The 12,489-nt window shown below is 41.0% G+C and overlaps 1 protein-coding gene across 1 annotated transcript; it reads right to left on the bottom strand.

Annotated features, from left to right (window-relative positions):
- Positions 1 to 4,592: 4,592 nt before the first annotated feature.
- Positions 4,593 to 11,441, bottom strand: MANSC4 (MANSC domain containing 4). Its single transcript, XM_008057137.1, has 3 exons — positions 11,213 to 11,441; positions 7,907 to 8,041; positions 4,593 to 5,251 (listed from the first exon to the last, which is right to left on the bottom strand). Exons 1-3 carry the CDS (start codon positions 11,439 to 11,441, stop codon positions 4,593 to 4,595), a joined length of 1,023 nt encoding a protein of 340 aa, XP_008055328.1.
- Positions 11,442 to 12,489: the final 1,048 nt, after the last annotated feature.

Raw genomic sequence — 12,489 nt, 5'->3', positions numbered from 1 at the left:
ATGTCATACCTATCAGGGTGTTTTTGTTTAGGGCAGGAGCCAGCCCCAAAAAGTATGAGGGTGGGACCAACCATACCAGAAAAACCAACCACATGATTTAGGGTAGGGGCTTTGGGTCACATGGTATCAGCCCATGTGGCAGCTGAGATCAGCTTCCCAGGCTGTCTGTTACACATACCAAGCTAACGGAGCCCAATAAAAGCTCTGAACACTGAGGCTTGGGCAGTCTTCTCTGGTTAGCAATACTGCACACATACTATCACACACCGATGCTGGGAAAATAATATGTCCTGACTCTAGGGGGAGAGGGCACCAAAAGCTAAGCATCTGGACCCTTCCTGGACTGCAACCTGTGTACTTCTTCCCTTGGGTCATTTCCGTGTGTATCAGTTCCCTGTAATAAACCATAATCATGATTATACTAGTTGTCATTGAATGCTGTGAGTTCTAGTGAATTATTGAACCTGAGGGTGGTTTAGGGAACCCTCCCAAACTTAGAGTTGATGTCAGAAGTGAGGTCAGTCTTTTAGAGAACTGTGCCCTCTTAACCTCTGCAGTTTGATCAACTCCAAGCAACTGACCTGAAGACCCCTAGGTTGCAATCATTGATGCCTAGCAGTAAAATCTTAGAGCTGAAAGATCATACAAAATAGCCTCAAGGCCAGGCGCAGTGACTCAAGCCTGTAATCCCAGCACTTTGGGAGGCCAAGGTGAGAGGATTGCCTGAGCCCATGGGTTGGAGAACAGCCTGGGCAACTTGGTGAGACCTCATCTCTACAGTAAATCAAAAAATTAGCCGGGTGTGGTAGCACGCGTCTGTAGTTCCAGCTACTTGGAAGGCTGAGGCGGAAGGATCTGAGCCCAGCACTCAACACTGGGGTGGCTGTGAGCGTGCCACTGCACTCTAGCCTGGGTGACAGAGTGAGACTGACTCAAAAAAAAAAAAGGCCTCAAAATTATAAGTTTATGTCATTGTAACTTTAGCAGTAATTAAGCAGTACTATTTGTCATTAATCAGATCCTTGTCCGTTAAAGTGTCTAATTGATCCAATGTATGCAATGAACATTATATTCACCCCTATAATGAGGTTTCCGGGAATACTTTGCTATATTGATAATGCAAGCATTTCTGACATCAAACTCTTTTTTTTTTTTTTTGAGTTGGAGTCTCACTCTGTCGCCCAGACTGGAGTGCAGTGGCCGCTCCCAGCCACCGCAGCCTCGACCTGCTGGGCTCCGGCGATCCTTACACCTCAGCCTTCCGAGTAGCCGGAATTACAGGCATGAGCTACCACGCCCGGCTGACTTTTTGATTTATTGTAGAGATGAGGGCTCGCCAAGTTGCCCAGGCGTGTCTCGAACTCGCGGGCTCGGGCAATCCACTCACTTCAGCCTCCCAAAGCACGGGATTACAGGCTGAGCCACCGAGCCCGGCTCAAACTCTTAAGTAGTATAGCTCAGAAACTGCTTAGACACTTAGTCAACTAAGATATAGCTCAAATATGTTTTTAATTATATGTTACTTTAATTCTTTCTTTACATATTCTTTCCAATATTGGTATTTCATGGTACTAAAAAAGTTATGGACTTTTTTTTAATGATCTGGCTAGTTACAATGTCAGCAAGATTTCATGGTTACTTCCTGAGTGGGTGTAATGACTAGCTTTAGTTATTGACTGGGTCTTAAGATCTTTTATTGTTTCTTAATAAAATCTTTAATTCAGAAGTTCTCTTTGGTCCCTTTGGCTTCTAGTGAGAATGCAGTTTCTAGCGCAAGTTGTTCTTGCTTCTGGACTGACTGATCTGTTGTCTCTCTAGTCCCAGTTTACTCAGTTTATCTGATGGTCAAATGTAGGGGCTGAGAAGTATGTTTGTTTTCTTTTGAAGGCAAATATGTTTTTTCCCAAATTAGGGTCATTTCTGTGAAACTATCAACTTTAAGGAATGAATAAAGTTCTGAGAAACCCCAAGGAAGAAAAACATTTTTATTCTAGCAACCCTGGTTTGTTGGAAGACCTCTAAGCAATTCACGTATACTTGAAAGAAAAGTAAATAATTTTTTTAATGTATGTATGAAAATTTATAAAGACAGCTTCCTGAATTATCTATTTAAATGTATTTTAGGATAAGTTAAATCTTGATATTCTCCTCTTCGAAATGGCATGTGTTTTTTCCCTAATGTGTTCCCCAATGTTTCCCAAAGTTGATAGAATTTAATAGCTAATATTATGAATTATTAGCAAATTAAGGTCAAATGATTAAATTTTTAAATCAAATACTTATTTGTAGTTGATATTCCACTGATAGGGATTTTATATATTTACATGAAAAGAAATTTAATATTTTACATATTATAATACAGAATAATATTTTAATATAAAAGAAATAGTTGTTCTCTTTTTCTACCTGTATCAATAATGGGGAAAGAATAAGTAAATATCTCTTAAGCCACTGGACAATTTGTTTTAACATCTGACGGAACAGTACTATCTTATAAATATTGTAATAGGATTTCCCCTTATTGGCTATCTTTTAATATTTGTTTTCACATTGAAAACTGATTTCAGGAATGAGGTGAAGGGCCTAAAGCTTGAGTCCATTAGAGACTTGAATTACAGTATTCTACATTTAAGAGTATGAGTGCAGACCAGGCATAGTGGCTCACGCCTATAATCCCAGCACTTTGGGAGGCCGAGGTGAGAGGATTGTCTGAGCCCACGGGTTCAAGACTGGCCCGGGCAACTTGGCAAGCCCTCATCTCTACAATAAATCAAAAAATTAGCCAGGCATGGTGGCGCATGCCTATAGTTCCAGCTACTTGGATGGCTGAGGCGGAAGGATCACCTGAGCCCAGCAGGTTGAGGCTGTGGTGGCTGTGAGTGTGCCACTGCACTCCAGCCTGGGCAACAGAGTGAGACTACATCTCAACAAAAAAGCAAAACAAAACAGTGTGCGTGTAGGAGTCGGTGGTAAGTCTGGTGTAAGATCTGAACAGAAGCCGGGCTCAGTGGCTCAGCCTGTAATCCCAGTGCCTTGGGAAGCTGAGGTGAGTGGATTGCCTGAGCCTATGGGTTCGAGGCCCACCTGGGTAACTTGGTGAGACCGCATCTCTATAATAAATCAAAAAATCAGCCTGGCATGGTAGCGCGCACCTGTAGTTCCAGCTACTTGGAAGGCTGAGGCGGAAGGAACGCTGGAGCCCAGCAGGTCAGGGCTGCGGTGGCCAGGAGCAGCCACTGCACTCCAGTCTGGGTGTCAGTGAGACTCCCACTCAAAAAAAAAAAGATTTGAACAGAGCTGAAAAACCTAGAGCTGACATACCTGGGAAAACAATGTATACAAGTGAAGGATATAAACTAAAATTCCCAAGCTTTAGTCAACAGAAATCAGCACAGAAAACTCAAAGAGCTCAATACTGTAGCTATTAAAAGGAAGATGGCTATGGATTAGGATAGAGAAGGATTAAGCTGTTGAACATTGATAGTTAGATAAAAATCAGGAATCATTTGTTTATGGGTTAGTAACTGTAATCTTGCTCTTTTGCTCAAACCACTAGATGATTTTTATTAATATATGAGACAATAATTTAACCTTGCCTGGGAGACAAATCTGGGTCTTTTTAAAAAAATGCTTATTGAGAAAACAGAAGCTCCAAGTCTAACAGTGATTTCAAGCATGGACTTTTGAACTAGATTGCCTATGTTTAATTAAGTCCTAACTTTATTACTTAATAGTTGTATAACTTTAGGCAAGATGCTTAACCTCTCGTTGCCTCAGTTTCCTCATCTATAAAATGTGATAATGGGGCTGGGTGTAATGACTTATGCTTGTAATCCCAGTGCTTTGAGAAGCCAAGATGGGAGGATTCCTTGATTCCAGGAGGTTGAGGTTACAGCGAGCTATGATCGCACCACTGCACTCCAGCCTGGGCAACAGAACAAGACTCTGTCTCTAACAATAATAATAATAACTAATAATAGTGTGATGGTTAATGCTAATATATATCACTCACAGAGTTGTAAGGATTCAGTGAGTTAATACCCCCAAAGCACTTAAAACAGTGTCTCTCACATAGTACTAAATAACAACTGCAAATTGCAGGTCAGAATTTTGGAACTGCCATTGTACCCCTTGGTTTTGTTCAGCAATTGTTTGCTGCTGTTGAGTCAAGATCGAGCAGGCAGATGAGAAAGTTTTGTGTCTATGGGCACAAAGAAAGAAAGAGTGTGTTATCTAGATTGTTGATGAAATCAGTATTTGGTGACATCATATTTCCCTTTGTGAATGGAAAGATTCTCTGAATGGAATCATTCAGAGAAATGAATCTTGCCCCAAAATCTGTGGTTAATTCGTTGGAATAACGGGTACTGTTTGTGTTTACAACCAAATCTTGATGTGTGGCAAAGGGAACTCTACTCAACAATGGAAATGATCAGAAAAGTTATGTTTATCAAACATTGGCCTTTTTTTAGAGATTGGTAAGAGAGGACATCCTATGTAATTTCTTTTTTTCAACCGGTCTGCCTTTGTCTTACAGAAAATTAAAAACAAAAGCTTACAATCTCACTGCAACTTGTACTGTTAGGAGTTCTTCAAAAATTAAATTTCTTAATTTGCCTGGATCCTGATTTTCTCTGTCCTAGTTTATACTGGCCCTGCTGCTTTTGACAGCGCCCAGAAGCCAGAATGACTAAACAAGAGCAAAGAAAGATGACCAAAGTGCAAAGGGCCACAGGAACCAGCCAGGTCTTTGAAATCATAGACGCCCCATCGAGTGTCTCGTCTTCATTTGCAGATGTGTGGTTTCTGCTGTTGTACCCTTTGGTTTTGTTCAGTAATTGTTTGCTACTGTTGAGTTGGGATAAAATAGGCATATGAGAAAGTTTTGTGTCTATGGGCACAAAGAAAGGAGAAATAGTCTTGTTATCTGAATTGTTGATGAAATCAATACTTGGTGACATCATATTTACCTTTGTGGTAAGGGAGTCATTCAGGGAAATGAATCTTGCCCCCAAATCTGTGATTGATTCGTTGAAATAACGGGTACTGTTTGTGTTTGCAACCAAATCTTGATGTGTGGTTGATGATGGAGCCTCTATTGATGGCAACATATGGTTTATCATGGTGGTCGGTTGTTTCTCTAAACTCATAGCTTTTAGAATCCTTAGTCTGTCCCACCTATTAGATGAAGAACGGGTATTTAGATATGCAGGAAGTGATTGTTCAAAAACCAGCAAATCTGGATCTATACCTGAAAGATAAAAAGGCATCATTGGTTTTATTTTTAATTTCAAAGAGAAAACCTTAAAGCACAGTTTGGAGAAGTGTTGGGTTTTGCTACAATGGGTTATTAAACTAAGCTAAATTCAGTTCTACCACTGCATACTTCTGAAAGGCCTCTGAACACACCAGCTACATTTGAATTGACCTTAACTTTCTGTGACACTGTTATGGACAAATTTGACTACACCCAAGAAGCAGGCTTTGTGTCTGTCAGGCTTTTGCACAACCATAGGGATACACAGAAACAGTAGATGATAGAGCTTTTTTTTTTTTTTTTTTTTTTTAGTTGGGATCTCCATTGCCCAGCCTGGAGTGCAGAGGCACACTCACAGCCACCCCAGACAGACCTGCTGGGCTCAGGCAATCCTGCCTCAGCCTTCCAAGTAGCTGGAACTATAGGTGCATGCTACCACACCCAACACATTTTTTGATTTATTGTAGAGACGAGGTCTCACCAAGTTATCCGGGCTGGACTCAAACCCACAGGCTCAGGTAATCCGCTTGCCTCAGCCTCCCACAGTGCTGGGTTTACAGGCTGAGCCACTGAGCCCGGCCAATAGTGCATTTTTAATAAAGTTAAACAAAGCAGGGCCTGAGAAGGGTCACTGTATTCAAAGTCATGAGCAAAGCCTTAAACCTCTTCCTTGCCCCTGGGGGTCTTGCTTTGTCTTTAGTATTTTTCGCTTCTTATATTCCTTCCCCTCTGATTTCAGACGTTCACAAATATTGCTTTGTCTTTATAGGGGGAGAAAAAAAAAAAAAAGAACAGCTTTCTAATGGCCCCTGCTAGTGACTCTGTCTCACTCTGTCTCTCTCTCTCTGCAAACATGCCAACATCCATTGCTTCTGAGGCAATTAGTGGTTTCCTTACTTCCTGATCACTCGTGTCTCCTAGCTTTGACTTCTTTCTATATTGTCCTCAATACTGCTGGCCATCCTCTCCTTGAAATTCTCCTATGACTCCCTAGACCTCAGATCCCCTTGGCATTTTACCCCAGACTGACTGCCTCTCATTTTGACCTCCTTTTGCTGTTCTCTTCTTGCTCCTGATTGTGCTGTTTCCACAATCTTTAGCTGTTTCCACAATCTTTAGTCCTTGGTGTCTAGCTGTCTTCTCTTCACCACTGCCTCCTCTCCCACACACACAAAGAGATTGTCCTCAACTGTTACCACTACATTGATGGTGCTGAAGTCCATATCGCCATTTCCCCCCTCTTTCTTGAGCTCTGATCACGTTTCTCTAGTCTTCTACTAGAGGCTTCCACCTGTACTTCTCACATCAACTCCAACTGAGTAAACCTGAAGCCAAAAATCATGATGTCTGCCTCCTTGTCTCCTTCATTGGTATCACCATTCTTCCATCACCCATACTGGAGTCTGTACTGAAGAGCGCTTTTTGACTTCTCTCTCGTCTTCATTTCCTTCATTCAAATGGTAACTAAGACCTATTTGATCTTTCTTCCCAGTGTTCTCATAATCATCCTTCCTCTTCATTGCAACTATGATCACCTTGCGCAGATCCTGATGCTTCCCTGCCTAGATTTTCTAATCTGAATCCTGCATATAATTCTCCTAGACTAAAATAACTAGACACCACTTTATGATGTTTTCTCATTAAATGCCCTTGTTAGTTCTCTGTTTCTGACAAAGTCAAACCAAAACTCTACTCTGTCCATGACCCTTTTGTTACCTGGCCCTACCCTTTCTTGGCCGTATTTTCATCTCAGCTCTGCATGTTCCCTTATTGTAGTCAGACCAGTTTTCTTACATTCCCATTGTGTGATACAGAACCCCTTATTTTGCCTCTGCCTGGCTTCTCCCATGAAGCCTCCCCTGATTAAACTAGCTTTCACTAGTCCCTCCTTCTTTGTACTGGGGCAGTATTACATATTTTTGTATTTAGTTATATGTCTTACTCTAATTCTAAGACTTGTCACATCGACTAGATTATAAAGGAATTGAGGGCAGGGATATGGCTGTGATCTTCTGCAATGTTGAGCCCTGCCTGGAATATTAATTGCTCAATAAATACAAATTGATACATTTATCTCCTTTGTATTTTGATAGCAAAAATCTAATATTTTATGGTCACTAATTTACACCCCAAGATTACACACATGGGCAAAGAATACTTAAATATGTATTTTTTTAAAAAATAAAATATACAAATTATCTTGGGACCAATGATATGCTAATGGGTGTCAGTAAGTGGTGATAAGTTTCCCTGTCCCTGGCATCCTTTTTGCATAATTCTTGTATGCAACATCATGGCCCTCAAAACTGCCGTTTGGCATTTTCTTTCTCTCCTAGTGGCACCCTCATTCACTGCAGTAGAAATGCCATCCTTGCCTCTTGCTGAAGGTTCCTGAGATTTATGAAATACAATGGGCAAGCTCTTGCTCCATCACATATGACTTGCTACCTGGAATGGACTCTTTGCTGGACTTGCCAAATTAATGGGAATTTTCTTTCAGTTTTCTGCCCTGGATGTCCAAAGTTTTCCAGACAAGAGTTTACCAGAAAATAATGATTTAGGGACCATTATATGGCTATTGCCAGCTGGTTCTAGGCTGTATGATTTTACTAGAACATTACCAACACTTTTCATAAGTCTCAAAATTACCATCTGTGATGTTGTACAAAATGGCACTGGTTCCAGGCTCTAATATGCAGCTCTCCAGCGTCGGGCAATGAATATGGAGGCAGTTGATATTGTCATGAATAGGATCATGGTAGAAGACAGCCACGTTGCAGGAAACTGAAAGGGAGACAGTTGAAGCACATTAGTAGATGGCGGTCTTGATTCCCACCAGTTTGATGAGCTCTGAGTAACTTACATTTCTTTCAGAAATATGAGACGAACAGTATATTGCAGGGTTATGTTCACACATTTTACAGAACATTATGAACTATTGTAGCTTCTTCTATGAATATGGAAAATGCCTTTTTAAAGGAAAATGTCTACTGATTTTCTTTAAGTGATCTTTCATACATTCTATTCTACACAGGATACCTGGAATCCTTCATTATTTCCTAGTCTTAGTATTTTATGTTTATAAAAAATTCAGTGAGCTACAAACACCTCTTGGGATGCATGTATCAGATTTCTAGGTGCAGTGCCTTCTCTGGAGGCTAAGGTCCTGGGGTCACCAGAGAAAGAAATAGGAAAATAAAGGGACAAATGCTGTACCAGAAGAAGAGGGCAGGAAAGTAATTATTGGGAAAGGCTAGAGGGTGAAAAGGCAGTAGGACACAGGAGCATCATCCTTGGCCTGGACTGCAGGTGTATCTGTCATTTGGAAATGTAGGGAGTGATGGGCAAGGGGGCTAGTAGGTGGAATTATTATCATTATTATTATTATTTGAGTTGGAGTCTCACTCTGTCACCTAGACTGGAGTGCAGTGGCCGCTCCCGGCCACTGCAGCCTCGACCTGCTGAGCTCCAGTGATGCTTCCGCCTCAGCCTTCCGAGTAGCTAGAACTACAGGCGTGCGCTACCACGCCCGGCTAATTTTGATTTATTGTAGAGATGAGGTCTCACCCAGTTGTCCAGGCGGGTCTCGAACCCGCGGGCTCAGGCAATCCACTCACCTCAGCCTCCCAAAGGTGCGGGATTACAGGCTGAGCCACTGAGCCCGGCTGGTAGGTGGACTTATAACAGGTGGGGACAGGCACACCATTGGCTCATGTTGACTCCCTTTTTCTAAGCAAATTTGCTCTTGAAAACATGTTCTCTTATTTCTGGAAAACCTGAAGTCAGACCTGTCGGATGCAAATCTCCAGTCCATCCGTCCTAAAGTGAGACACACATTTTACTCCTGCTGCAGTGCAGTAGGAACTAGGTGATGTGAAATACCAGATGGCTGAAAGGTATCAACTTCTTTAATAAAAGAGGATTACAGAGGGATAGTGTCTGATGAGCAGACCTCAGAGTGTGCCTGGAGCTCTGAGGAACTGCTGCTGGCAGAACCGGCCCTGCTTCTGTGTAAGGTCAACTGCGGGGAACTACAACTCCGCCATTACTTCTGGGACACCCTCATGTTTCTGCACTCTTTATTTTTCCAGAAGGAGAAAGAATAGGACAAAAGTTAGTAATACATTGCTAATACATTACAGATGACAAATACATTCCCTGAGGACTATGCTGTAAAGTTTAAGGGAAGGGAACAAAAATTATTCAAATGTAAGACTTGTAAGTTTCTGAGGAGAAAGTAGTTGATTCTGTAAAGAAAAATTATGAAAGATGTTTTACATTCCTTGAATGTATAGGTTTCTGAATCCCAGCTCTGGGCAGGATTGTGGCATATTAAAGTTACAGCTTCCAGCTAAAAATTGGGATGCACCTTGCTGCCCCTTCTTGTTCTGAAGGAAGAAAGCCACAACTTGGAACTTACAGGGGCTCTAAAATCGTCGGATTGTCCTGGATGCTTACAGTATCCATGACAGTCCAGAGGCCACAGTTTCATGGAGAGTCAGGTCAGTTCACGCCAGGGGAGAACTCAAGAAAGGAAAGGTGTTGTGGTATTGCCCCTCTGCCACCTCCACTTGGTGAAGGTTTGTGGGAGTTAGAAGCATCTGGGAGATAGAAATTTGGATTCTCTCTCTGTCTTTGTCTTTCTGACCGATGGATTTGTATCACATGTATCGCTAGCTTTTCTTTTCTTTTCTTTTTTGAGAGACAGGGTCTTACTCTGTTGCTTACGCTCAAGCGCAGTGGTGTGATCATGGCTTACTGCAGGCTTGAACTCCAGAGCTCAAGTGATCCTCCTGCCTCAGCCTCCTAAGTAGCTGGGACTACAGGTATGCACCACCACACCCAGTTAATTTTTGTGTTTTTTTGTAGAGACAAGGTTACATTGTGTTGCCCAGGCTGGTCTTGAACTCCTGGCCTCAAGTGATCCTCCCTCCTCGACCTCCCAAAGTACTGAGATTACAGGTGTGAGCCACTGTACCTGACCTGGCTATCTTTTAAAAAAGATTCCCCTTTCTTAAATTAATTGTTCTCTTACTGCCTGATTAACTTTTGAGGGCTTAGCCTGTGATACATTGTGGTCTCTTGACAGTCTATTTGTACTCACCAAATAGTTTTAATTTTCATCTCAAAAATCTTACACACATAATTGGATAAGAGGAATTGGCAATTAATAAGTTGATATCAAACCATTTAAAGAAAGTATGGGACAAACAAAGGAATTATTTTAAAGTGCTGTGTTGCCCTTTGCTTTTCTTTCCAAGTAGCTTTAAGATTTTGGAAAACTAAAAAATAAATGAAAGAAGTCTTTAAGCAATTATAACTTGAAATTATGCAACCATGAAATATTTTCCTGCTTGCAGACTTTGAGCATATTACATGTATGCTGTCTGCACCCAAAGTCCATATTATGTACAAAAAAATCTGTCAGGAAAATTTGAAAATATGATTTCTTTTTGCTATTTCACACATATCCCTGCATTTTTTCTTTTTATTGATTTATTTTTCTAAATGTCCCCTTATCAACTAAACTATTTACCTGAATCACATTGTAAATTCCTGCTCATCCTACATTTCGTCAATCTAAGCAAGCACATTTCAAAAATTTTAAATAATACTAATATCACCAAAAGATACTTTGAAAGAAAATGAGCAGAAACATTTTTGAAACCATATGTGTTCTATTTGGGACTATAAAAATATTGTTAGTTAATTAACCCTGGAGGAAATATTTTCATATAGCACTTTGGTGAAGAAAAGAGGCTTCTCTGTTTCCTGTCTTTGCTAGATTTGAAATAGAGACTGCTCTGACCCAGATGGCACAGTCAGTTCCCAAAACTCTCCCCTCTCCTCTCTCTTTTCAACTGTCCGCTGACTTTCTGCTGGGGGCTCCTTACTTAGGATTTCATTCTTGGACATTTCCTCTTCTCTTTGCTCAAGCATATCATCAGTACTCACCATCCTTCCTAAGACAGCAACTTCTACTGCACTTCTGGCCCGTGCTTTCAGAATAATACTTCAGGAACTGGGCTCCCAGCTTCTGAGACTCCTCCAGGTCAATGAGAAGACCAGGGAAGCGCCGGATCCAGCAGTCTCTGTAGAAGACGGTGGGTGAGCAGAGAGAATCTGATGTCCACCCCATGCTTAGAAGCAGTATCACGTCTGCTGCCACCGCCGCCACGTGCATTTCTCTGGTGTAAAGGAGGACGCGGAGAGAAGTCTGATTTCCTGTTTAGGACAGTCTGTGCAACTTGGGGCCTGTTGCTAAGGGAGTACTTCCTTGGGGCTTTCCTGGAGGGTCACCGTCTAGAAAAATAAGGCCATTCTTTGCTTGCATTTTGATTTTTCTTTTCTTTCTTCCCAATGGAGCCCCAGGTGAACATTTGACTCGCTGGCGTCCATTCTGAACTCTTTCCAGGCGATTTCAATACTTTGTCGCTTGGCTTCTTGAAGATACAGATTCTCTCCTCTGCTTTTCTTCTTTCTCTGAAGGTGAATAGTCACAGACACCTTTTGCTAAGTGCATATAAAGACAAGTGGAAATCCTAGTCAAGAGTCTTTCTGAGGTAAACAATAATTTGGTCACTTGACATCAGATAAAGGAAGGATCCATTTCACCCAAAACAAGACATCATTTTGTGAGGGCACTTCTGTCTGATTTTTAAATAACTTGTGACTGAGGTTTTTTTTTGTTTGTTTTTTGTTTCCAATCATCTCTTTATTTCTGAATGTAAAAGTTCTGACATTTAGGTTCACTAAGAAATCAGTTTGTGCACTTATTTAAGTTTTTTGTTCTTGCTAAAAAAGAATCTTGAAAGTAAATAAAAACTGAAAATAAAATAAAATTTAAAAATATAATTTTGGAGTGACTGAGAAAGCACTGCATATAGATCCTGGTCACTCACTGAGGCCAGGTATTTTTTGTAAAGACCAGTCACAAGCTTTCTTCTTGAGAAAGAACATGAATATGTTCAGCCACAAGAACATGTTCATAATGTAGATGGAATACCACACTCATTAAGGTATACCCTGTTCAGTCAAGGATAAAAAGTGTAATTTACAATGGTAATTGGGAAGAAGTTCAAGTTGTCTATATATTTTCTGATGTTCACATTTCCAAGCTATAAGGAAGACTTCTTTATGAATTGCATACATAAAGGCATACTATCTCTGATTGAAACAGAAGTAGCTGCTAAAAAAATCTGCATCAGAGAAATGGTGAAATGGTTTTAAAT

The sequence above is a fragment of the Carlito syrichta genome, unplaced genomic scaffold (genome assembly GCF_000164805.1).
Source record: "Carlito syrichta isolate Samal-C Ts95f unplaced genomic scaffold, Tarsius_syrichta-2.0.1 Scaffold86271, whole genome shotgun sequence".
NCBI lineage: Eukaryota > Metazoa > Chordata > Mammalia > Primates > Tarsiidae > Carlito > Carlito syrichta.
Note: the sequence above shows the minus strand (reverse complement) of the source record. Positions and strands in the feature narration are given on the sequence as shown.

Coding starts and splice junctions, on each gene's coding strand:
- MANSC4 (XM_008057137.1), bottom strand. CDS start 11,441: ATGCACGTGGCGGCGGTGGCAGCAGACGTGATACTGCTTCTAAGCATG. Junction 8,042..11,212: donor TTGCTGTCTTAGGAAGGATG/GTGAGTACTGAT, acceptor TCTCCCTTTCAG/TTTCCTGCAACGTGGCTGTC. Junction 5,252..7,906: donor TTTGTACAACATCACAGATG/GTAATTTTGAGA, acceptor TTTATCTTTCAG/GTATAGATCCAGATTTGCTG.